Below are 27,400 nucleotides of genomic sequence, written 5' to 3' on the forward strand. Positions count from 1 at the left end.
TGAGTAATCGTACTATCTTCTTTAATTGTTAAAGCCATTCGCAACTGTTATTCATGCCATACAACACGCCACTTTTTGTTTCATTGATTTATTTGCTAGGAAGACCCTGGTGAACAATATAATGGTCATTTATAATATTATTTCTATATAGATGCTGAATGTTTTATAGAGGTTAATTTTTGAATGAGGTTTAAGAATTCACTCTAGGAAGAGAGAAAAAAAGGTAAACATTATCTATGTAGGTTCTGCCTTTGGAAAACTTGCATCCCACCAGGGCAGTGCTCAATGGACACCCCTCCTGCCTCTCGGGGAACTGCTGCGTGCAATCTAAGCTTCAGAGCGGGAATTCAGCAGCTTCAGCCTTGGATGTCATCTCTCCTCACCCCCTCAAGATGTCCAAGAAAGTCTTTAGGAAAATTTGAGTGTTAAATCTTGATACGCGCTGAAGTGGTTGTGGAAGAAAGTACATAATCATTTTTATCACTGTATTATGAGCAGCTTGGGAGGAGAAGAGACGCACAATTCTCCAACCGGTGCCGTAACAGCTGCACGCGACTCCCGGGGACCGTCTCTGGGGCCAGCACAGGGATGAGGCTCTGGAGTGGGGACTGCTCTGATATCTGCACATTCCATCCTCAGAGGGAGGACACCAGGTATTTGAGAAATGTCATGTCCACCCAATGCTGAACTAAAAATAACACGGACAGTAATGGCTCTTGGCTGAAAAACTAGGAAGCTACTAACAATCACATTAATCAAATTGGCTTCCACTTACTCATGAGAGAGAAGAGGAGGCATTTTCAAAGCCCTTTAAAAAAGAAGATATATTTTTATTGATTTCCGAGAGGAAGGAGAGGGAGAGAGAGATAGAAACATCAACGATGAGAAAGAATCATTGATCAGCTGCCTCCTGCAGGTCCCATACTGGGGATCGAGCCCACAACCCGGGCATGTGCCCTGGGCAAGAATCGAACTGTGACCTCCTGGTTCATAGGTCCACACTCAACCACTGAGCCACTCCTCCGGGGCGGGCTAAAGCCCTTACTAACTGAAATGCAAAAGGATGACAGCAGGGATCACAACACAAATCCATAGTAAGTTTTAGAGAAGAGCCATTCACTTGAAAAAAAGAAAAGCAGAAAGTGAGCCACTACTAGTAATGCTTCTTTAGATTATCCAGCACCACTCCTATGTACCCAGACACACTGGTGGCTAACTAAAATACCTGGGTATTGGAATAAAAATGGACCTTTCTTCCGCTCACTTAAGGATGAAACCAAAGCATGTCATGTTGCTGCCCTTCCTAGAATACACAGAGTGATAAACTAGAGATGGCGTGTTACGTCAGACCTTAGAAGTCACCGTTCCCTGGGGAAACCGGTCACAGGTTAAAACACTCTTGTTATTTACATAATACATTTGCTTTTCCAGGCGCTACACATTTCAGTAATAAATATCAAAGAAGGTTCAAATTTAGCTTGCGTGCCTTTTTAGGGAGATATAAAAAAGCTATACATTTTCCTCAGTAAAACTGATACTGATTTTTATTTTAAATTAAACACTTAAATAATAAGTGATTGGTGTTGTTCCTTAACTTTATAAAAAGAGCAAAGTGAAAACAAAATTTAACGTGGTGACTTTACCACCTCAGTTATATAAGACTGACTAATGCACTTCTAAATACAGAACAAAAAGGATTTGCATTTGAGCAGAGGCGAGTAGGAGGAAACAAGATGTGGGTATGAATTCCTGACACTCAGATCCCAACACTAGGAGGCTGAATATGACATCGGCTATACAAGCAACTCTGCCAAGGATTTTAAAATGATCTGGGTTCCTATTTTTCTAAGATGAACTCGCACTGTTTGACAGAAGTTTAAAAACTTGCTGAAACCGGTTTGGCTCAGTGGATAGAGCGTCGGCCTGCGGACTGAAGGGTCCCAGGTTCGATTCTGGTCAAGGGCATGTACCTGGGTTGCGGGCACATCCCCGGTGGGGGATGTGCAGGAGGCGGCTGGTCGATGTTTCTCTCTCATCGATGTTTCTGACTATCTCTCTCTCCCTTCCTCTCTGTAAAAAATATATTTCAAAAAACCAAAAAACAAAAAACTAGTGCTACACCAGGAAGACATGTATATACAAGTTTCCTCTTATGAAATTTATCTGAAAACTTAGAACCTTAAGCTTAACAGTGTGAAAACTCTCTTGTCTTGAATTTTTTTTTTTAATTAGACTAAAATCATATTCCCTTTGATGTCACACACTCTTGCACTTCCTTAAGCTGTGGAGTTTGGGGTAGAACACGGCTAGGTACGTGGTTTTTGTTTGCTTCTAAGGGTTGGGTTTGTTTCTTTTCCTTTTTTTTTTTCTTTCAGGAGCTGGAGGGAAACGTTTCTATATTTGAGAGCACTGAACTGATGATGAAGACTCTACCGAAAGCAAACGTCTTGGAATCTGCCCTACCCAAGACCTCACCTTCCGCTTGGGGAACAAGGACATGGGCTTCTGGGACGGACAGACCTGAGGGTTTGAGTCCTTAGCTTCCTAATTTGCAAGGTCTTGAGCAAATTCCCTAGGTAAGTCTCAGCTCCCGCAAATACGCAGTGAGAATGACAACCATAATACACATCACTCGGGGTTACTATGATGCTTTCATGAAGTTACAGATAGGCCAAGCGCTCACTCAGGAAGTGTCGATCCACAGGGGTGATTTTGATGACTGCAGCTGTTCTTGACCTTTGGTCTGAGAACCTGTAGGATCCTGCATGGCACAGAGCTAACCAGAACCCGAGGCTTTGCAAACCAGGCTCCATGGGCCCTGGGTGTCCCTCCTGAGTCAGGGCTGGGACCATCAGGAAGGCGCACACACAGTCACTTTCCAGCCCTTCCTCCTGTCATGCTCTTCAATGTAAACCAGACCTCAGAAACCGCAGACTTCTGCTCTCTTCCGCTGAATACTTATAAAGTATTAATTACTACACGATACTGTAAAAGAGATAAATTCTGGTCTCAAACCATGAATATGAGCTACAAGTGTAGAGGGTTTTTAAAGTTGACAATGAAAAAGAGCTCTAAAATGTGAAATCCCCCCCATTTACGGTTTTGAAAATTAAAATATTGGTATCATTTAAACAGTAGAACTTTTCTGGCGGGGGTGGGGAGGGGTGCTCAAATTCTTAACAGGGCTGACCTGTGACTGATTCAGAGAAAACTCTGGTGTCCCCGCTATGTTCATGAAAGGGCTAGAGCAGGTCCCTAGAGACGCGGACTGCTGCCTCAGTGGCAGGAAATCCCTGCAGGAAGAAACAGACTAGCACAAGTATTTCATGGACAGAGCTGGCGAGCCTCACCAATGCCAACGAGGAAAAAACACACAACACGGGAGGTAACAGGGCAGAAGGGTGACTTCCTCCTGCTAATTTGCGCAGCCTCTTTAGTAAATCTGTGCTGCCTGTGCTACACTAACCCGCCCGGAAAAGATTTAAATATGATTTGTACCGGTGGCTTGTGAAGCACAGGGAGGCTCTTTTCATCATAAAAACGTTCGTGCATTAACTTAAGGTCTAGAAAACATTAAGAAAGAAGCTGATTTCCAATAGAAAAATGGGTAATGCCCAACTAGGAGAGAGATACACTGCCCAGTACGTATGTGGTACAGCCTACTTCAAAGAAATAATGATCCCTCTACAGGCATGAAGGCTCAACTAAGCAATTTCTAGACATTCCAAACACTCACCAACCATTCACTTAAAAGCCACCAAGGACACATGTGCCCAAATAAAATGCAAAAACAGTCACCGTGAAACGTTCCAGATGCTGTTGGAGGGAACGTCTGAATTTAGCTGAGGTAGCCTTACCTTTTGCTGTGGCACAGGCTTGAGGATCAATACTTAAGATTATTCCAAATGACTGCACTCAGCAGGGACTCGCCGGGAAACAGCAGCTCTGCAGTCTACGCAGCCGCCGACAGAATGAAGCGTGATCGCCTGCTCAGACCTTTCCGAGTCAGACCCCACAGGCTCGCGGGCTCCCGTTCCGTCTGTCTCCAGGCCCCCCCATCGGCGGCTTTTAGTTCCTAGGAAGCCTCGCCCCCTGTGCGGGGGGTAAGAGCTCCTGCCTGCAGGGCTGAGTCCTCCCTTCTCAGCAGGTCCTGCCTTGCAGCCTCCCCCCAAGCGCCCCGCCCGCCTGCACTCCCACTGGCAAAACAGGCTGCTCCGGCCCAGCCCCACCCGTCCCCTCGGCCTCACCAGGTGAACTTCCTGCTCAGAACCCCCAGCAGAACTTGACGTTCGGTGGTGTTTTTACTCTTTTCAAAGCTACACCGTTCGGTCGGGAGAAGTGGATCCAGGGAAAGTGACGGCACTGAAGGCCCCAGTAAATGAGAGAAGCCATGGATCGGATCGTGCAGGAAGTACTGCCAGTAAAAGGCTGACTCCTCACACTGGCAGCAGCAGGCTGGGAAAACATGCCCTTTAATATCTCTGCTGGTGATAAGCTGCAGTTGTTCTAATAGCATGTTTTAAAAAGTGTCCATGCATACTGCCTCTGTGTGAAAAATCCTGACAGACAGCACTCTCTTGAGCATCTCAGGGTAAAATATAATAGTTTTGGTGTTGTTTTTTTCAGAATTGAAAATCTAGAAACAAATTTTCCTGCGTATGGCCTCCTCCTGTACACACTGACCAAATGTTAAAAGTGTAACTCGACTTATGTAAATACTTAAGAGAGTCAATATTTATACGAGGCACTGTTAACCCTATTAGAATTACTTGAAGAAATAAATTAATTGGAAGAGGTTTACGTATTTTCTGTTCCAAATGACTTTTTACTAACACCCCTGCAAATCCACATTGAGGAACTTGTTTTTGATAAACACAGTAGCGTTGCACGGTGCCAGGCACAATCCACGCACTTGACAAACAGTCTTCATTACAACCCTAGGAAGCCGATTCCAAGATCCCAAACCACAGGGGAGAGGAAGCCAAGACAGAAGGATCCAGCCACTGCCAGGCCTCACAGGTCGGAGCTGCCTGATTCAAGATCTTTAGGGTCCTTCTCAGGACCCTGCCAACGTCTTCCGCTACAGATCAAACTCCCTCTTCCCTTCCTCTCCAAATACAGCTCTGAATACAAAATTGTCTATAAATGGTAGAGCACAATGGGGAAAAAAAAACAGTGAATTGATGTGATTTTAAAATATGAAAGGCCACAGAGAACTCTACTATGCGGCAGAACAAAAAAACATGTTAATTCTGACCAATGCAAAGGCTGTGGAGGTTCCCATTTTGCTGTGTATACGAAATGAGGCGCTTATGTTTATTCAGAGTGGAGAACTCAAAGCCCCCCTTCTTTTGTGAAAATTTAAATGAAAAGCACCCCTCCTCCCACCGTTTTCTTGGTCAGTACTGGAGACTGCAAGGGAGGGGGTGAGGCAGGGGAAGGGGAAAGAAAAGAGAAAGCTGAAGAAAAGGCAGAAAGAAGGAGGAGGGGAAATCCATGCTGTAGAAAAGCTGTCCTGGGAACACTTCGCACAACTCATCATCCCCTCATATAACCCAACCTACAAACACAGGGCGGGATAAATCAACTCCACAATGGTCTGCAGCACTACTTCATAACAGTAACTTGAACTTGAACCCCAAAAGGCTGCACTCGCTCTGCCACCTAGAAATGCGTGGTAAGAAAAATGGTTGTGCAAAGCTGGCGACATTGGAGCACCGGCTGTAGTCTAAGCTCACCAGGATTGAACAATGCCAACTTCCTGGTTTTGATACTGTCCTATATACGTAGTTGTGTGAGCGTGACAACTGGGAGAAGTTGAGTATATGGGACCTCTGGGCTGCTTTGGCGACTTCCTCTGAGACTCCCATTAGTTCAAAATGAGAAGCTAAAATATATGGCGGACTGAAAGGCACTCTGCTGTCACTGAATAGCTGCCGATGGCACGGGAGAGGTCACTTGCTTTTTTTCTCTCATATTTAGCGAACTGTGTGGGTCCCGTGAAGGACTGTGTAACTTCCATCACCACAGAATGGGCTCAGACTCCGTGACTTTGAACTCTCTCTGCTTGATGGCACTTCACGGTGTAATCATGCATGGAGACCAGGCTTCCTCATCAGCGTTTATGTTTGCAAGACTCATCCATAGAGCCATTCCAGTGACCCTGGTGTTGAGAAGTCCACTGAATGGGCATGCCTTTATTTACCCACTCCTCTACGGACATATCTTTGAGTTTTTCTTGTTTTTTGACAATTAGGAACAAGGCTGCTAGGAACATTCTATATAGACCTAAGAGTGTATAAAGAATGTTTGTCCCACTGGCAGGGTATGAGAATTCCCACTGATTTATATCCTTACCAACTTCTGGTGTTGCTACTCTTAAATGTTAGCCATTCTGGTGGGTGTGTGTATATGAGGCAATAAGGATTTAACTTGCATTTCCCTAAAGATTAACGATGTTGAACATCTTATCACATGCTTATTGAGCATTTGGGACATTTACTGTGAAGTACCTGTGCAAGTTTTCACTCATTTAAAAAAAAATCAGTGTATCTGTCCCCTTCTTATTTGCTTCTTTCCACAGCCTGGTTGCCTGACTTTTCTCAGATACGTGCACTGCCAGTGTGTCCCCACTTCGTGATTTGCCTTCCTCACTATCTTCATAGCATATTATGACAGTGGTCTGAACTTTAATTTTAATTACTAAGCTTTTCCATTATACCTAACTTAAGATCATGAAAATATGGCATGAGGACAGTCTACTGCATTCTCTTTCAGTAGTTTTACCTTTCATATACAGATGTATAATTCTCCTGGAAAGGATTCTGTGTATGGGGTTAAATAAGGACCAGATATAAAATCTGCCCAGGTGACCTAACACCATTTACTGAAATGACTGCCTCTTGACAACGCTGGCCAACGCCGCTTCTACTGTAAATCAGGATCTGTGTGCACAGGCTGGTTTCTGAACTCTGCTCTGTTCCACTGATCTAACTGTCAATCCTTATGTCAATACCAGTATCTTAATTAGTGAAGCTTTCACAATGAATCTTGGTGTCTATTATAGTAAGTGTCCCACTTTCTTTTTCTTCCAAATGGTCTGGAGTACTTCCGGCTCTGCATTTCCATCTACATTTTAGAATCAGTTTTCAATTTCCACAAAAATCCCAACTTCAAAGCTTGGGGCATTTATCAGCAACTATGCCCTCCTGGGCTCTGAGCTCCAATTTCTGTCCCCCCCCCCCGCCCCCCCGCCCCCAGCAATGACTCTCTACTCTACCAGCAGATACAGGAGGGAAAGAATGTCTCCATCATCACACTCCACCGGATTTCCTTCTGCTTAGTCTTACTCAGTGCCTGCTTACTGCCTTATTAATTCTCAAATGCTTTAAAGAGAGAATTTCATTTCGGTCCAAATTTGCTAACCCTTCTCAAGGAAGGTTTGTCTGAATTCCCTAGTCCTTCATTTTTAGAAGTTCATGCCTCAAGAGTAAGCTTTGCTTTTCTTCTGTCTTCACCTTTTCTCCCCACTTCCTCACCCTCTCCTTCCCTCTCCCGACTCCTCGTTCTTTCTTTGCGGAGGAAAAGGTAAATAATGTCAGAAGATGGGGGAATTCATCTTTGGAGACTATAAAAAAGACCCAATGTTGATCCTAGAAATGAAATACATGAGCTGAGAATGTAAGGACTTATTAGGTGCCTTGAGAGATGCCTACACAGAGGAAAGGGTCAGTGAACTCTAAGACAGGTCACTAGAAAGTACCCAAACCTGAAAGAGAGGATGTGTGAGTCAGTATCAAAGGACATAACTGGCAACTGACGTGTAAAAGAACAGGGAGACAGAGAAATGCACAAAAGAAATAAATGAAGAGATAATAGTTGGGAGCATGAAGAACTTGAAGGAAGAAATCAATAAGTAGACCCACTGCTCAGTAAACTCCCAGCAGGACATGGCGACCCATTAATTTTATTTTTACGTCCACAAATAATTGAACATTTGGGAACGTTAAGAAGAGCTCCAAAGGGAAATTGCTTCCTGTCGCCCTTGTTGTGCCGGAATATAGGGAGCTTTGCATTTCAGTAGCAAACTGTAGCTCCATCTTTCAGATCTGGCATCCAGCAGGGACAGATGGCCGTGGTAAAAATAAATCACAGGCAGAGACCGTTTTAAAGTGTGAAACAAGCTTGAGGCTGGCAGAACTCACATTGTCCTTTACAAAATGTATCAAGAAGGCACATTTCCCCAGGACAGCCCTGGGGTGCCGCTCTCAGAAGAGAAGACAGGAGCTTTTGAAGGGGTGCTGTCATTCTGCGTCATTACTGATTTAGAATTAACAATGCCATGCAAGTCTATTCATAGAAACCCATTTCCCAGAAATACCAATAACTGGTTAACTTGCTCACGTCTTAAAAGCTTCTGGAAGTTATCACAATTGGAAATGTCACTTTCTCATTCAAAACACGAGAAAGTCTTTGATTGATACAGTTAAATACCAATATTAAACTAATTTTTAAAAACTCACTTTACAGTATGTCTCTGAGGCAAAATGACCAAAGATGAGGCTTAATAACTAATAAAAGTTGAGCTTGTAGAGCAAAACTGTGTAAAACAATGTACAAGAAATCACAATAAATTTGTGATGTTAAATTGTAATAATTTCAGAGTACTGACCACACTATTACATTAAAAAGTTCCAGACTAGATACTCTGTAGGATTTGGCAAGATTTCACCCCAAAACTTTAACACTGCTTTAATTATTTGTAAAAAATTCCACATATTTATAGTGCACTATACATATGCTTATATAAGATATGTTGTTTAAAATAGTTTTGAAACTCACAAGCACCAATAAACTATACATCCCCTTCATCTATTAAGTTTCAGCTAATCATTCTATTTCCCTGTCAGTTCTTTGAAAGTATTTTCTTTTATCATTTTACTCATTAAGAAGCTATATTCCTACTATATAATTGTAAAAACAAATAATGACAAAGCTTAGTGGAGCAAAGAGTTCTTTAAAGTTGTCTAAAATTTTGAATGCGCGTAAACTTTGGTAAAATGACCAATAGAGAAATAAATAAAAAAAATCACTTAAAATCAAAGCCACGTAAAACTAAGAATGCATATTATGTCGAGAAATACGAAGTATTGCAAAAACAAGCTACGTGCCTGACTAGAAGAGGAAGTCTGGATGTTTAAGCAGTTGGCAGAATACCACGCTGATGAGTGCACTCACCTGGTTTTGGCACTGAGTTGGTCACTGACTGGGGGACCTTCTGATTAATTAACTCCACACAGTGTCCAGGGAAGAGTCCCACCTGAGAAAAGCAGCAGAGAGATATTCTAAACCAGAGAGCAGAGCAGTGTGTGAACAGCGCCAATTCAATTCCCGTAATGACTCCACAGTCCCTCCCAACTGACCCTATTATTCCAAGACTAAATCACAGATGATACCAATCACACAAACAAACAATGAAACCATCTGTTGCTATGAGTATAGAGCTATGTGTTTTAATTGTCCAAATAGCTGAGTCCGCTTTTTAAGTTTTAGCTTTTAATTTTCCACACTTTTTCACACCAATTAAAATACTGAGTCTGATACTAACCAGGGGTGGGCAAACTTTTTGACTCGAGGGCCACAATGGGTTCTTAAACTGGACCGGAGGGCCGGAACAAAAGCATGGATGGAGTGTTTGTGTGAACTAATATAAATTCAAAGTAAACATCATTACATAAAAGGGTACGGTCTTTTTTTTTTTTTAGTTTTATTCATTTCAAACTGGCCGGATCCGGCCCGCGGGCCGTAGCTTGCCCACGGCTGTACTAACCTATACATGTAGTAGTTATCATTTTTACCTCTCAATAATTTACTCTGCTGACATTTCAATCTAGTTGTGTTACTATCTCTACTATGAATTTTTCTATTTATTATCTTCCCTATGATTTTATGGAAACCTACACTAAGCCACCTTCCAAATTTTTTCATTCTTCCACGTTTCATGAAAAAAAGTGACAAAACTAAAGTAAATTGGTTAAACAACTGCTCATTTAAAATCCTGGTTCTTAACTGTCCTTGAAGAACTAGTGGTGTGCAGGTAAGTGAGAAAGGAAGAGAGAGGAAAGAGCCAATCTCCACAGGGGTGACAGAATCTGGCTTTGAGAAACTTTGACCTGGTAGCATTACTCGTGGCAGAGGTCAAATCCTAAGAAGCTCAAATCCTGGGAAAACGCTGAGCACCAAGTCACCCAGGGAGACTGTACAGTGCAGCCAACAGAATGACTACAGAGCGAAGCAGCCTGGAGACATGAGTAAAAAGGCAATCTCTACCCATGTTTATAGATGTTTCCCTCGAGAGGAATATAATCGAGCTGCCATGTAGCAGATGTTAAGGCTAAAACATGAAAATCACATCACTTTGCACATCCCTCTGCTGACAGACACTGGGGAAGCGTGCGACCGTCTTCCAAGACCATGACTCATCCTCGCGCTCTGAGCTGCAGCCTTCCCATCTGTGTAGGATTATTCTCACGCACTCATTGGCTGCATTATCATTCCAATTTCTGGATCAATATTTTATGGTTGTTCTTAAAATTATAAGGATGTAACCAGTTATCATGAGCTAAAAGGGGGTTATTAACAATGATCAGTTTTGTCTGAAAGATCTGAATTTGGGATTCAGTATGTGTTTTATTCTATATGACATTTTATTGGGCTTCCTATTTAACTAAACAAGCAGAAATTCTTACAAGCCTGGTTAGAGCCAGGTAAGAATCGACGTGAGATAAGAATCAGTGTGACAAATCCTTCCCATTCTCTCTTACACAAATCAGTCATTACGAGAGGGCATGTGATATAAACAGTTAACAGCACAGCCTCCAGAGTAACAGCACCTGGGGTCAGCTCTCCGACTGCCACTTACGCCATCGGGTTTGTAACAAAGCCTCTCTGCTTCAGTTTATTCATCTAAACGTAATAATAGCACCGAGTTCATAAAGGCTGTTATAAGAATTAAAGGGGACAGTGTAAGGAAACTACACACAGTAAATCCCTGCCCTCCCCCCCACCCCCCGCCACACACACACACACACACTGTTATCCACTATTCTCCCAGTGTGTCGGATGCGAGAAGACCTAGAGGGCTCCAGCTCCTCCCTTAGGCACATATTCATGGCACATAATACCACCTTTTGCAAGTGTGTATTAAGTGTCCTCACTATCAACTATTTCCATAAAAGTCTAATTCATTTCCATTTGTAAACATTTCTGCAATCTGCTCTGGAGAAAAGACCAGGCTCCAAACTTAGCTCGCGCATTTGCTACGGCGCTGTGATCTGGAGCAAATTTCTGATCCTCTGTCTCAGTTTCTACATTTGTCAAAATGGGGATAATATTAGATAACTGTGTGAAAGCAGCTAGCCTCGTTTCTAAATTCAAGGCAGCCAAGGGGGAAAAGACAGTAACCTACAAAGGAAAACCACCAATCAAAAGACATAGAGTAGCAGAATGGATTTAAAAAAAACCAATAACAACAACAACAACAACAAAAACAGGACCAACTGCACGCTGCCTTCAGGAGAACCTTCTCAGCTACAAAAGCAAGCATAAGCTCAATGTCAATGGGTGAAAGATGATGCTCCAAGCAAATGGCATCCAGAGTAAAGAAGATGCAGTCATTTTTTTTTTTAAATATATTTTATTGATTTTTTACAGAGAGGAAGGGAGAGAGATAGAGAGTTAGAAACATCGATGAGAGAGAAACATCGATCAGCTGCCTCCTGCACATCTCCTACTGGGGATGTGCCCGCAACCCAGGTACATGCCCTTGACCGGAATCGAACCTGGGACCCTTCAGTCCGCAGGCCGACGCTCTATCCACTGAGCCAAACCGGTTCCGGCAGAAGATGCAGTCATTTTTATATCAAAGTAGATTTCATGACAAAAAAAAAAGGTAAAAGAGACAAATATGGACACGTTATAATGATAACAGAGACAATCTATCAAGAACATATAACATTTATTAATATATAAGCACCTGCCTTAGCCAGTTTGGCTCAGTGGTTAGACTGTCAGCGCACAGACCGAAGGGTTCTCTCTCTCTCTCTCTCTCTCTCTCTCTCTCTCTCTCTCTTCCCCTCCCTTCCACTCTCTCTAAAAATCAATGGAGCCCAGTTGGCGTGGCTCAGTGGCTGAGCATCAGCCTGTGAACCAGAAGGTCACAGTTGATTCCCATTCAGGGCACATGCCTGGGTTGTGAGCTTGATCCCCAGTGTGGGGCATACAGAGGCAGCCAATCAATGATTCTCTCTCATCACTAATGTTTCTATCTCTCTCTCCCTCTCCCTTCCTTTCTGAAATCAATAAAAAAATATTTTTTAAAAATCTCCTTGGGTGAGGATTAACAAAACACAACAACAAATACATATACATATACATATACATATACATATACATATACATATACATATACATATACATATACATATAAACATACATATACATATACATATATGCATGCAACTTTGGAGCATGAAAATATATAAAGCAATTATTAATAGACCTAAAGGGAGAAACTGTTAATGGGTAGATCACCCCCACAGAGTCCACATGGAAACACTGGCCTTAAATGACACAGATCAGCTGGACTTAGTAGATGTATCAGACATTTCCATCCAAAACAACAGAATGCACATTCTTCTCAAGTGCACATGGGACATTCTCAAGGACAGATCATATGTTGGGACAGAAGACAAGTCTAATAAATTTAAGAAGACTAAAATCATAACAAGCATTCAGTGTGATCAAAATGGTATCAATCTAGAAATCAACTATAGGAAGGAAGCTGAAAAAAATCACAAGTATGTAGAGATTAAACAACATGCTACAGAACAATGACTAGGTCAAAGATGAAGTAAAAAAAACCCAAAAAACTCAAAAGATACAACAAGCCGAATGAAAATGAAAATAAATACGACGTATTATAATTCCTGGGATGCAGCAAAAGCAGTACTACGAGGGAATTTATAGCAATACAGGCCTACTTCAAGAAACCAGGAAAATACACAAATAAAAACCTAACATTACACCTTAAGGAGGTAGGAAAAGAACAAACCCCATTACTGGCCGGTTTGGGTCAGTGGTTGGAGCGTCGGCCCGTGGACCAAAGGGTAAACATGTTTAACAACAGGCTCTTCAGGGAGGAAAGGCCTTGATTTATGGAGTTGGCTGGTTTGGAGCTGCCAGCCTAACACAACTGAATGCGGCGTAGGGAAGGGATGCAGGACAGCCTGCTGTGCAGTATTTTGACCATATAGTGCATGGGCACGAGGTGGAAGTCATCGGCACAGATACCAGTCAAGTAGCTAGCATGCCTTTCGTATTTACTCCCTTTGTGTTTCATAATAATTCGTGTACCTGTAAATGTATGTGCTTTAACGTTTAATAACGGCTATGTTTAATAACTGTCCTACAAAATTCCTAACAATCACACCGCTGGCTCCAGCTCACCACTAATCCATTCTATTTCTAGGTCCTGCGCCTGCCCTGGAAACAGGCTGCGAGAAACTTGACAGGAATCCGCGCTCGGAGAACAAGGAGAGAGCTAAAGGGAACAGGCCCTGTCCTGATCCTGCTGATCTTCGACCTCGAGGATGCGCTCACATTAGACAGAACACAGGTCCGGCTACAGAAAAGAAGGCGCTGTAAACCATTTTGGTACAGCCTAGAGGAAGTGCTGGGTACGAAGCTACTGCAATAAAATAAGCCTGGAGCCTTGGGAGCAGAGGGAAGGTAAACGGATCGCTACGTAAGGAGAAAGCCTGTGCCTAACTGTGGGATGTCACCGACCAAAATCTAAAAAGGAATTTCAACATCACAATGTGCTTACTGCGAACTCTGTCAGGAATTCCTACTTTAATGGTTTATTTATTTAGTTTACAGCTAGTGAAACTTTAGGGCTATAAGCATCACAAAGTATGTTTTTAATTAAGCTTAGTAATGTACTGCTCTTGCTTCTAGGCAGCGGTTCTCAACCTGTGGGTCGCGACCCCTTTGGGGGTCGAACGAACCTTTCACAGGGGTTGCGTAAGACCATCGGAAAACACATATATAATTACACATTGTTTTTGTGATTCATCACTCTGCTTTAATTATGTTCAATTTGTAACAACGAAAATATATCCTGCATATCAGATATTTACAGTACGATTCATAACAGTAGCAAAATTACAGTTATGAAGTAGCAACAAAAATAATTCTATGGTTGGGGGCCACCACAACATGAGGAACTGTATTAAAGGGTCGCAGCATTAGGAAGGTTGAGAGCCACTGCTTCTAGGGATATGCAGGCATTTTCATCAGTGGAAAACATTTGGCTGCAGAGGTTCCAAGTTCCTCATTTTCTGAGGACAGCTTCCTACCCAGCCAGGTCTCTAATGTTCACATTCCATAATGAGTGAAGTTCAAGTTCAGAGACTTCCCATCCCTGCCTTCCTGTACTCCCCCCCACCACGGTGCCTATCTCCCTTCAGATCTCTTTGCTTTTATACCCAGGATGAACACAGTGATTGATCACTTGAAGTTTTTATAAAATCAGTACCCTTCATTTCCTGGCAATATTAACCTTCTGCCAAACCAATCCAGCAAAGCAAAACTGAGTCAGATAGAGATTGCAGGCCTCTCTATTGCTGGAGAAGAATCACATCACTGAGGAGATTCAAACAGAGAAACATTCATAGACATGTGACATGCCGATTATGTCTCCCCACTCCCCAGACTTTCTCAGAGAACCCCTGCTCTTTGGGGTCTCCATCCTGTCTTGATCAGCCCACAAGTTTAGGAGTCAATCAGTCTGTCTCTTAAGATTTGTAACTAAATCAGATTTTTTAAAGATATATTTTTATTGACTTCAGAGAGGAAGGAAGAGGGAGAGAGAGATAGAAACATCAATGATGAGAGAGAATCATTGATCGGCTGCCTCCTACTGGGGATTGAGCCCACAACCTGGGCATGTGCCCTTGACTGGAATCAAACCCAGGACCCTTCAGTCCACAGGTTGACACTCTATCCACTGAGCTAAACCAGATAGGGCACTGAGTCAGAATTCTTAATCATCTCCGTTGAGTTGTAACTAAAAAAATTTTTTTAAGAGGATTAGACCAAGAAGAAACAAATTCCCTCAATTCCTTACTTGCCAGTTTCTGGTTCCATTTGCTTATGGTCTAATCATTCTTGCACTGGGCTTTTTAAAGACAGTCCTATTTATACCTCCCCTGCTCCTCACTCCCCCACTCACACCCCCAAAATACCACACTGCTGCTGGTTTCTTTGCCTGATTTATACTTCTACTAAACCTTAAATGCCAGCTCCCTGATTTCCACTCCTGAAAACATTACTCTTGCAATAGAACATACATTCTTGAGACTCAGAAACAAGGTCAGGGATCAGGATATACATTTGGGAGTTGGGCGTACTGATGGCATTTTAAGCTAAGAGAGTAAGACAGTCTAGGACAAAGCGGGTAGAATGAGAAGGCAGCCCAACCCTCAACTTTCAGGTCCAGTAGAGGAGGATGCGACATGAAAGAAGACTGAGAAGATAGGAGGAACTGTAAGAGTGTGGTGTCATGTCCGTCAAGAGAGGGACGTGTCAGGAAAAGATTAATCAAATCCTGAGGAGAGTTTAAGTAAGAGGAGTAATGAAATATCGTTTTTGCAGGAAGCCAACAGAGGCCACTGGATGCAAGAGAAGAAAACACTCTCTTGATATTGTCTCTGTATAGTAACTCTTCAATTAGGGTTCGTTTAGTTCTCTTTAAGATCTGTTTTAGTTGTTCTATTCTAGGTCCTTTGTATTTCATACGACTTGTTTCATCTGCTTATCAATTTCTACAAAAGAAGTTTGCTGAGATTTTGACTGGGATCAATTTAGGGAGAAATGATACCTCGGCAATATAAAGATGTCCGACCCATACACAGGATGAATCTCTCCATTTATTTGGATACTAGAGGCCCGATGCATGAAATTCATGCAAGAGTAGGCCTTCCTTCCCCCAGCTGCTGGCACCGGCTTCCCTCCGGTACCCGGGACCTGGGCTTCCCTCGCAGCCCTGGCTTCATCTGGAAGGTCATCCAGTCTAATTAGCACATTATGCTTTGATTATTATAGATTCTTTGACTTCTCCCAGAAATGTTGTATAGTTTTCAGTAAACAGATCTTTCATTTCTTTTCTTTCAGATACACCCCTAAATATTTCATATTTTAATGCTATTATAAATAGAGTTTAAAAAAATAAATAAATGGAGTTTATATTTTCTGACTGACATTAATGCTGCTAATCTGTAACAAGATTCTCACAGAGTTGTCCCCAGTATTTATATTTTAAATATATATTGTATATTTTAAATACATAAATTACTTTCCTTTTTTCCTCATTGTATTATATGTGAAAAATTATGCTGCCTTTTTTGAAACTGTGTTTGTGGGTAGCTATTTCATTTGTACATTTATATCATTTGTACGTCTCACTTTGGAATCTTAAAGAAGGAGCTTAGAAAATACTTAGCATAACAAAGGGTTATAAAAATTGATGAGGTTAAGAACTATTGCTCTGAGCCATTTAGTAAACAGTTTTCATGAAACTGAATGTTAACATCATTTGGCAGGACACATTCTGATGCTATAAATTAACAAAAAGCTATCAAGGAACAACGTTAAATCTATGGCAGCTGCTAATAGCACCGCTAAGAAAAATAAAACCAGCAACAAGAAATATAGAAGAAAATATACATGTTTTTGTGATCCAAGGAGGGAAAAATACAAAATTGGAACTCACCAACCTTGTGTTCTGGTCCTGGCTACACCACTACCTACTGTCTTTGTGAGTCAGAACACTGTACCTAAATTCCTTTATCTCTGGAATTCTGGAATTTTTAAATGACAGTTCAGGCCCAGATGATCCACTATCTTCTGCTTCACTATAGAAACCCATGACTCACACAAGTAGACAAGTAGAAGCCACAACTGGTTCATCAACTTACTTCTATGACCTGTTCTTTGCCCAGAATCCCTAGGTTTCTCAGCTCTGGCACTAAACAGCAGAGTAGCACTGGCGAGTTGTTTAATTCTTGTCTGCTTCAGTTTTCTCATCAGTAAAGCAGAGACAATAATGGTACCTCTCTCAGAGTTGTGAGAACTAAAGGCGAAAACAGAACAGCTCATCTGAGAACCGCCCGGAAAGTGTTACAAGTCACTACTGCTTGTAGTGTCACATACTTCTCCTTCCCTTGAAATTATATAACATTACAGATGAAAAATTACAGTACACGAATCCCCGTCAATGAGCTGGAAAGGAAATATTCTGCTCCATTTGATTTTTGAGTAATGAAAAGTGCAGCTTTGGATTCTGTACAAACAGATGACGGGCTTCATATAAATAACCAGGCAAACGGCCTTCTCCTGTTACACTACTACAAATGGGCAAGGTTTCCGAATATCTCCATTTCGCCTAAAGAATACCTTTCTGAAATTAAGTTATTTGGAACCACATTAAACTCCTGAGGTAAGAACATGTTTATTGCCCAAGACGTGCTTCTCTGAGACGTGTGCACAAAAGCGCTTACAGAACAGCCTGTGGTAACTGAGAAATAAAATAAATAGCTGGTCCTCAACCACCCGGTGGAGAACCAGGGAAGCGCAAGGTGCATGAAATCCTGTCCATCTCTCAACGAAATTTATCCACTAGGGCAGTGGTCGGCAAACTCATTAGTCAACAGAGTCAAATATCAACAGTACAACGATTGAAATTTCTTTTGAGAGCCAAATTTTTTAAACTTAAACTATATAGGTAGGTACATTGTTATTAACTTAATTAGGGTACTCCTAAGGCTTAAGAGCCACACTCAAGGGGCCAAAGAGCCGCATGTGGCTCGCGAGCCGCAGTTTGCTGACCACTGCACTAGGTGAACCTCCCAAATGTGCTGTAAGGAAGATGTTTCTGGGGAAGAAGAGAACATTTGCTAAACTGTGTTTGATTTCTTGTTTGATCTGGGCACAAGATACACAAGGGGAGGCGAGATCAGTGGTTCTCACATTTTGCCCTTCATCTGAGGAACCTGATAAATTCAGATTCTGTCCCCACCCCGCTCACCACCCCCACCCAAGAGTCTGATTAGGAATACCCAGCTGTAGCTGGGTTCTCAGATCCTTCTGATGCTTGTGGCTTCCGGAGAAAACAGACAAACCAAGACATCAGCACGTTATACCTGTGTGATGCCTTTAAACTCCGAAGAGAAGGCTTTCCACACACTCACCTCCTGTTTCCAACAGGAGTCTACAGGCAGCCACAAAAGCCGATGCCATTTAGTCAAAAAAAAAAAAAAAATCAAAGTGTATTTTTTGGCTAAAGTACATTATCTGATGAAACACCTCAGAAAACAAAAGATTCAATACTCTTCAAGAGACAAAAAAATAAAGGACAGATTTTCAGAATTTCAAATTACTATAGTGAATATAACACTTCCTACTCCCAGAGTTTAAGAAAAGACACGGAGTCATGGTATAATTTAAACACGGGGATGAACTAATCTTTCTGTTCCCACCGCTAAATGATGGCTTAGGCTAAAGCAACGCACAGACTAGAACTTGGCAAATGCCGATCTCTAGCACGCACAGGCTGACTCGGAGTTTACCTATAGCACAGAGTCAGCGCTGAGCCTAGGAGACTGGACTGAGGAACACCTAGACCAGAATCCCATCCCACAGCCACTGAGACAGAATGGAGGGGATTAGGTCCTGGGGTTTATATTTTAACATGTTCCCCTAGTGATTCTTAAATACATTAAAGTTTCAGAATCTGGGGAAGGGAGAACGGAGAGAAGTATTGGTAATGGAAGAATGAAGATGGCAGGATAGCACCTTTAGTATATTAATTAGTAAGTGCTTTTTCTTGGACCAACTTATATGCAAATTAGGACAACAATGCAATACCACTACCCAGCTATTAGAATGGCTAAAATCCAAAACCACGGACAGCTATCAAATGCTGGTGAGAAAGCCAAGCAGCAGCATCGCTATAGACATGCAAGATGGTCCGATCCCGCTGAAAGACAGCTGGGTTCTTACAGAGCTAAGCAGAGGCTTTGCGTAGGATCCAGCAGCTGCACTCCTGGGTATTCACCCAAAGGAGCTGAAAACTTACATCCACACAAAAACCTGCACATGGGTGTTTACATTTAGAACAGCATTCCTCATAATTGCCCCAAACTGGAAGAAACCAAGAAGTCCTTTAATAATAAACTCTGGCACGTCCATAACAGTGAATATTAGAGAGTGATAAAAAAAGAGAGAGAGAGAGAGAGAGAGAGAGAGAGAGAGAGAGCGCATCAAGCCCTAGCTCAGTGATGGAGAACCTTTTGAGCTCGGCGTGTCAGCATTTTGAAAAACCCTAACTTAACTCTGGTGCCGTGTCACATACAGAAATTTTTAGATATTTGCAACCGTAGTAAAAGAAAGACTTATATTTTTGATATTTATTTTATACATTTAAATGCCATTTAACAAAGAAAAATCAACCAAAAAAATGAGTACGCGTGTCACAGGTTCGCCATCACTGCCCTCGCTAGTGTGGCTCGGTTGGTTGGAGTGTCCGAACAGTACACTGAACGGTGGTGGGTTTAATTGCTGGTCAGGGCACATCGAGGTTGTGGGTTCTATTCTCAGTCAGGGTACATGCCCAGGCTGTGGGTACAATCCCTGGCCCAGGAGCGTATGGCAGGCAACTGATTGATGTTCCTCTCTCACATCGATGTTTCCCTCTCTCTCCCCTCCTCTCTCTCTCTCTAAGTCAATCAATCAACCATATTTTAAGAAGAGATTGGCAAACCATAAAAAGACATGAAGGAAGCTTAAATGCATTTTTCTACGTTTGAAAAAGAGACATACTGTAGAATTCCAACCACATGATGTTTTACAAAAGGCAAAACCATGCAGACAGTAACTGATCAGTGGTTTTCAGGGTCAGGAGGGGAGAGGGGTTAAGTACGTGGCACACAGGGCATTTTGTTCAATGAATTATAAAGCAAGATGTTCATGATATGAAAAACTGTGTGTGTCTGGGGAGGTATTATATGAAACTGTGTACTATCTACTCAATTACGCTGTAAATTTGTACTAAAACCTAAGGTCTATTATTTATTTTTTAAAATAGTAATAAAGTAAAGTCACAACCCAGCCATGGTGCAGCTTCAGTTGCCACACCTGGTCATGCCCTGACAACAGGCCAGAAAGAAGATAAGCAACCACGTGACCGAGACAAGAGACCAAGTGGAGTCCATGTGAAATGTCAAAGCACATCCGGTGGAGCAGCCCTGCCGGTGGGGATCCCTGGGACCTGCCGGTTGAGGGCGCGCTGTGAGAGCAGCACACCTCAGTCGCCTCCACCTGGGAAGCAGCGGCCACATCCTAGCTCCCGTCACTCTCTGGGGAGTGGTCTGCTCTCACGGGTCTCGATCCTCAGGAAGACCACCTCAAGGCCAATCAAGCCCTGTCTCCTCCCGCACTATATGGCTTCCTGTCTCTGTGCTTCCCCCTTGGTCTACTCACAGAGCCCAGTGTACAGAGTCCATCTGCGGGACCAGAACTGGTCAAGCTGGCCAACCAGTCCCACGGCTATTCCATGTCTGGCCAGTCCGCCTGGGGCATGTGGACATCCTGTCCTCAGAAGACATACACAAGGCTCAGCACTCAAAAGCCACCTCCTCCAGGGCCTGACAGGGAGCTTTCTGGCCTCTAAGCCTCCACTCTTATGCGAGGTCCCAAGAAGAGCGCCAGGGCCTGCCTGTCCCTTTGTACCGCATCAGAGGCACAGTGCCCAGTGCCAGGAAGGCCTTCTGTCATAAATGAAAAAAGGCCTGACACCAGCCTGTGAGCTCGAGGTGGACAACTTCTCGGATGCTGCTCTGCTTGGCCTCCTCGGCACCTGGGACAGCAGCGGGACTGAGCACCCACTGCTTTGAAGTCCACGGTTGCTTAATCTCTGTAACATCCTAGTCTGCAGTCATGGCCAATGCCCCCAAGCTCTGCCCGCCCTCGCCAGAGGGCCAGCCTGGCTCAGGGAGGGCCCTGCTGCTTATCAAGTCTAAGTGAGAGTCCCTGAGGGCCTTCACACCAGCCCCAAAGGAGACCTCAACCACCTAGCCATTCATGACTGGTTGAAACCTCTTCGTATTTTGAAGCCCCAGCCCCCAGCATCTCAAAGTATATTTGAAGGTAGGGCCTTTAAAAAGGCAATTAAAGTTAAATGAGGTCATTTAGGTGTGTCCATTCTAATCTGCCTGCTGTCCTTCTAAGATGAAATTAAGATACAGGGACAAAAACACTGAGTATGTGTGCACACAAAGAAAAAAAAATGCATGTGAGGACAGCAAAAAGGGGACACCTGAAAGCCAAGCAGAGGGGGTTCAGAAGAAACCGACCCTGACCCTTGGACCTCCAGCCTCCAGAAGGCTGAGAAAGGAAACTTCCGCTGTTTAAATCACTCCGTCTGCAGTATGTGGTGATGGTAGTCCTAGCAAGTAGATGAACCTTCGAAACAAAACAATCTCACAAAAATAAAGATGGTGATTATTTGCATTCCAAACCTGTATCATCCATCTACACCAGAATATATGAAACACCAGGAATTCAGACAATTTACATTACGTAAATTTTAAAAATCAAATTATCACCCTTCTAAAAGGAGTCACATAAAAAAATGTTCTTATATAAAGAACAAATTTATCTAATAATCCCTTTAGCATATAAACTGGCTTTTTTTTTTCCTTTTTTATCCTGAATAATTAACTGAAGGAGAAAACTTTGGTAACCAAGGATGGAAAGTGGAGACTGCACAGAGACTGGTAGGAAGGGAGGAGGCGCAAAAGGTCTGGCCAGGCTCCCACAGACAGCAACTGATGTTCTGAAGAACTATGTCAGCTGTGTGGGTTGCCACTGAGAACTCTGGGTCTAAGCCCCAAGCCGGGCCCCCCAGCAGAGAGCACCAGAACTGAGAAAGGTGCCACATAACATCTGGCTATCAAAAGCTGCAGGGTTACTGTCTGTCAGGGATAGATGGCTGGATATGCAGTCACCCTCTCAAAGGGCCAACACACAAAATTTCGTGTGCACCACACCTTGGGCTGTGACTGGAGATATGTGAACAGAGGCCAGGGTTGGGGCTCTAGGTTTAGATCTTATAAGGTAGGCACCCCAGTTTCCTGTGCTGAGTCATTCCCTCATACTGCAGAGGTCATCTTTCCAGGCAGACCTTTGCTATCCAGGAGGTTTTTGCCTGGGAGGAAGACAGTTGACCCACCTTATTGGGAAACCTCTGGCTACACCTGTGGATGATTGCCTGAGGGAAGAATAAATCCAATCAGTCTGCAGGCAGAGGCAGATCTCTGGAGGCTTTGAGTCTTTACCAGATCTAATTAGTCAGAAACAGATAACTGTCTTTCACTAGAGATTGGGAGGCATAGCAGATCTACCTATTACATAGTCACAAACCAAACAGGCATCCAAAATGGGGAGATCAAAAAACAACCCCCAAATGAAAGAACAAGATAGTTCTCCAGAAGAAGAGATGAATGAAATGGAGATAAGAAGTTTATCTGACATAGTGTTCAGAATAATGATGGTAAAGATGCTCAACAGCACGAGAAAACATACAGTAACTATGAAAAAAAGAACAGTTAGAAATAAAGAATGACACAGCACTAAGAACACATTGGAAGGAATACACAGCAGATTAGGGCAAGCTGAGAATCAAATCAGTAAATTAGAAGACAAGGTTGGAAAAAATCACTCAATCAGAGAACCAAAAAGAAAAAAAAAAAACTATCAAAAAACAGGAGAACAGCTTAAGGGAGCTGTGGGACACCATGAAACGTAACAATATCCTCATAATAGGTGTGACAGAAGAGGAAGAAAGTGAGAAAGGGATAGCAAACATGTTTGAAGAAATAATGGCAGAAAACTTCCTAACCTGGTGAAGGAAAAAGTCACCCAAGTTCAGGAAGCACAGAAATTCCCAAGCAAGAAGAACACAAACAGGCCCATGCCCAGACATATCATAATAAAAATTCCAAAAATTAAAGACAAAGAGAGAATCTTAAAAGTCAGCAAGAGAAAAGCAATTTGTTTCCTACAAAGGAGCTCCCATAAGGCTGTCAGCTGATTTCTCATCAGAAACTCTATAGGCCAGAAGAGAATAGCAAGAAGTACTCAAGGTAATGAAAAGCAAGGATCTGAAACCAATATTACTATATCCAGCAAGGCTATCATTCAAAATAGGTGGTGAAATAAAGAGCTTTCCAGACAAAAAAAAAAAAAAAAAAAGGCTAAAGGAGTTTATCACCACACCAAGCCAGAATTGCAAGAAATGTTAAAGGGATTGCTGTAATGAGAAGAAGAAATAGAGAGAAACCTTTAACTGGCTTTTTAAAAAGCAATGCTTTTATTGATTTTTAGAGATATAGATAGAAACACCAATGAGCAAGAAACGTTGATTGACTGTCTCCTGCAAGGACCCAACAGGGGATGAAGCCCGAAACCTGAAACTCTGGCACGTGCCCTGACTGGGAATCAAACTGTCTACCTCTTGGTGCGTGGGCCAATGCTCTTGGTGCATGGGTCGATGCTCAACCACTTAACCACACAGGTTGGGCTTAACTGGCTTTTAAAAGTCCAAATTATAAAATAGCCTTTGATATATCCACCACAAAAAAAAAAATAAGGAGTACTAGTAACCTACCAGGTAAACTAGTGGTTTTCCAGCAGTGTTACCTGTACACACTCCACGGAGGCCCCTCTGGGATGTCGCAGGAGGTCTGAGAGGGGTCAACCAGGCATGTTCCATGGGGCACGAGGCCCAGGGTGCCTGACCAAACTAACCAGGGCAGCTCCCCCGTTACATGTTCCCACAGTGAGGTTCCATGTAAGTGCTGTTTAATTAAAAGTTCCTCTGTTGCCGAAGCCGGTTTGGCTCAGTGGATAGAGCGTCGGCCTGCGGACTGAAAGGTCCCAGGTTCGATTCCGGTCAAGGGCATGTACCTGGGTTGCGGGCACATCCCCGGTAGGGAGTGTGCAGGAGGCGGCTGATCGATGTTTCTCTCTCATCGATGTTTCTAACTCTCTATCTCTCTCCCTTCCTCTCTGTAAAAAATCAATAAAATATATTTAAAAAAAAAAAGTTCCTCTGTTGTGTTGTGTTTTGTTTTGTTTTTTATTATGAAAACCAGTGGACTAAGCCATTATTCCAGTTATTTCAAACTTAAAACTCAGGATAGTAAAGGGATCTGATCTATAAGCATCATATACAGAGGTCCTAGAATAACATGGCTTCATTCAATGTCACTTCATTTCGTCATAACATTGATGAGATGCCGTAGGAACACAACTGTTTCTATCAATTAGCTGTGGTCAAACAAGCTTTATTATATCGTTTCGATTAAAGTCCCAGGACCGACTGACCATGGGAAGTGAGGACTGACACTGTACGTGGAGTAAATTACGATTATCTCCCTCTCTCAACAGAATATCTGAGAGGAGATCAGCATATGCTCACAAGCTTACCTAACAAGAGTCAACACTGTCACAAGTAACCTGAAGAGGAGTTTTTCCAGATACAAGGTACTAGTCATCATGTAAAAATGTAACCCCTGGTAACGGCAAAGTTTCCACCAGCAACCTGAATGTTGCAGCCCACAGTTGCTTAATCTTTGTAACATTCCTGTTGGCTACAAAGAAAAGATGTTTCCCCCTGACTGGTTTTGCTCAGTGGATAGAGCGTCGGCCTGCGGACTGAAGGGTCCCAGGTTCAATTCCAGTCAAGGGCATGTACCTTGGTTGCAGGCACATCCCCAGTGGAGGGTATGCAGGAGGTGGCTGATCGATGTTTCTCTCTCATCGACGTTTCTAACTCTCTATCCCTCTCCCTTCCTCTCTGTAAAAAAATCAATAAAATATATTTAAAAAAAGAAAAAAGAAAAGAAAAGATGTTTCTTCTCTAGAGCAGGAAAGTGAGGTGGAGAAGATCAAGAACAGGAGAGTCAGTGTAGAAATCACGCTCATGCTCTTCAGGCGATGCGACTCAGCAGCCCCGATTTGAGTCCCTAGTCCCGAGGTGGGGAACGTCTGGCCCACGGGCCGTATTAGGCCCACAAAATCCTATGGTCTCACCCTGCCAAGGCATTAGGGGTGAGTTAATTAAATGTTTGACCAAATATAGTAGGCTAATTTTTAAGCTGATAATTTTGTATGGCCTGCAAATGATGTTATAAATATCCAAGTGGCCCTTGGCAGATAAAGGTCCTCCATCACTTACTGATCTGGCATCTTGGCTGCTTATTAGTCCTCTCAAAACTGTATCCTCTCCATAAAATGGGGGATAGCAACTGCCATGAAGTTTTTCAAAGATTAAAGAAAACGTGTATGAAGACCCTCGCGATACTTTGCACATAACCGATGCTTTAACACGTGTCTTCCCACGCACACCACCCCTGCAATAAACCATAGCAAGATGCACTTACAAATGGACTACTGTTTAGGAACAGCAAGGAAGAGTGGATTCGTTCCTTAAAGTACTAGATTCCTTTTTAAAATGAAGTTTTGACATTTAAGACCTGTCCCTGGTTTCATGGGCGCTCCACAGCCCAAATCACAGGCATACTCCAACATGATCTAAACAGGTAAGACTCCCCTTTCCAAGACCAATCGGGATGAAAAAACAGCATTTGTAATATTAAAAAACACCGTTCGTTATCAATTACAAATCAATTCTTAAAGCTTAAAAACCCTGTATTTATTTTAAATAATTTGTTTTGGCAATAAACTAATTTTTAACGAGTTATTTTATTCTAATTTCTTTTTTAAAAACTTAGTTTGTTTAGGCAATAAACTAATTTGTGTGACTCTAAATAAAACAGTTAGGGAGAGAAATCTGTGCCTAGCATAGACTCATGGAAACCATGATTTAAAAACAATATTAGAAGCAACATAGAGTCACAGGCCTGATACTCGCAAAGTGATCGTCAGGCCTGTGACTCTGCTCGCACTTCGGGTCGATCACCATTTGGGAAAGGAGGAGGCAGTAAAAATAACCACATTAGTAACTGGCAAAGAAAACGCAGGTCTAGAATCAGCTACATTTTTCTCCCCCTGCACGCAGAATTCTGACGGCAAAGTCTATTGCCAGTACACGCTGTAAACCAAAATACTATCGAAGAGCCAAGAAAAACTGCTCTTTTGCCTTTCCCACACCCGATTCTCCACTGCCTACCTGGAATCCGTGCTTGCCTCTCCACCACGTGCTCAACACTTTCGGGGGCATGTCGATCACAGAAACGATGTCGCCCACCTAGGAGAATAAAACGTAAGGGAAATGCGTTCAGTCAAATTTGAAACCAACTGTTAGGTCTCGAATTTAACCTGAACTGGAGCGCAAGGGTTAAAAGCACTATCTTCCTCTCTGGCTAATTTTTCTGAAAAACCATACTACCTCTTTCTGTAAAGAATTTAATAATAATTTTAACCATCTGTTAAGCAGAGGGCTACAAATAGTAATGCAGCACAAAGACTGGCATCAAAAAAAAAAAAAAAAAAAAAAAGACTGGGATCGGGCATCACCGGAGCAGTGACTGCAGGAAGCCAGCTTGACGGCGTAAGATTTTTGAAGGCTTAGGCGTCACCCCATCAGCTGTTACAATCCTCTCTTACTGCTGCTACTGAAAGTGACCAAATTCACTTATAAAAGGCAGATATTCTCATAGAGCAACAGCAGCTTCTGTTAATACACAGTGAGTGAGCGCTTGCCACGTGCCAGGCACTGTGCTGAGCACTTGGCATTATCTTACTTAATCATCCGAGACAAGCCTAAGATGTGTACAATTCCTGGGTTATTCTTAGTAAAATCTGGAAAACTACACTTCTTTCCATAGAAGGTATAATAGCTTATTCCCTCACTCTAAAAACAAACAAACAAACAAAAAAACAAACAAACAAACAAAAAAACTAGTGAGTTTGCACAAACTTTTACAAAATCATTAATATAAAATGGCAATCATCATTTTTAATAACGTATTTAATGGAAGTTGCATCCTTCGATCAAAGCAAGTGATGCTCTCTGTGACAGGGCAAAGTTAAGTACTGCGCAGCAATGCTGCAAATGTGTCTCATGTTGCTTTAGGAATTTTTCTTTGTGTATCCACAATGAATATTTTAAGTCAGGGAAGAGTCACCTTTACAAAGCCACGTTTGCTAACAGACTTGGCATCTTTCAAGATCTACATTGCTCTGGGTTAAGTTTGAGAACAGTTCAGATGCTATACAGTAAAAATTTATATTGACTTTCCTTAAAGTGAATACTGTT

General features: G+C 42.5%; 1 protein-coding gene across 1 annotated transcript in view; it reads right to left on the reverse strand.

Annotated features, from left to right (window-relative positions):
• ARHGAP32 (Rho GTPase activating protein 32) overlaps window positions 1-27,400 on the reverse strand; it is a 104,523-nt gene that overhangs the window by 25,288 nt on the left and 51,835 nt on the right. Inside the window, exons 10-11 of the mRNA XM_081113980.1 lie at window positions 26,312-26,389; window positions 9,238-9,319 (exon numbers count right to left, since the gene is read on the reverse strand). Of these exons, the coding sequence (XP_080970106.1) occupies window positions 9,238-9,319; window positions 26,312-26,389 (160 nt within the window). The remainder of the gene's footprint in view (window positions 1-9,237; window positions 9,320-26,311; window positions 26,390-27,400) is intronic.

Source organism: Myotis nattereri, assembly GCF_964212035.1.
Source record: "Myotis nattereri genome assembly, chromosome: 19".
NCBI lineage: Eukaryota > Metazoa > Chordata > Mammalia > Chiroptera > Vespertilionidae > Myotis > Myotis nattereri.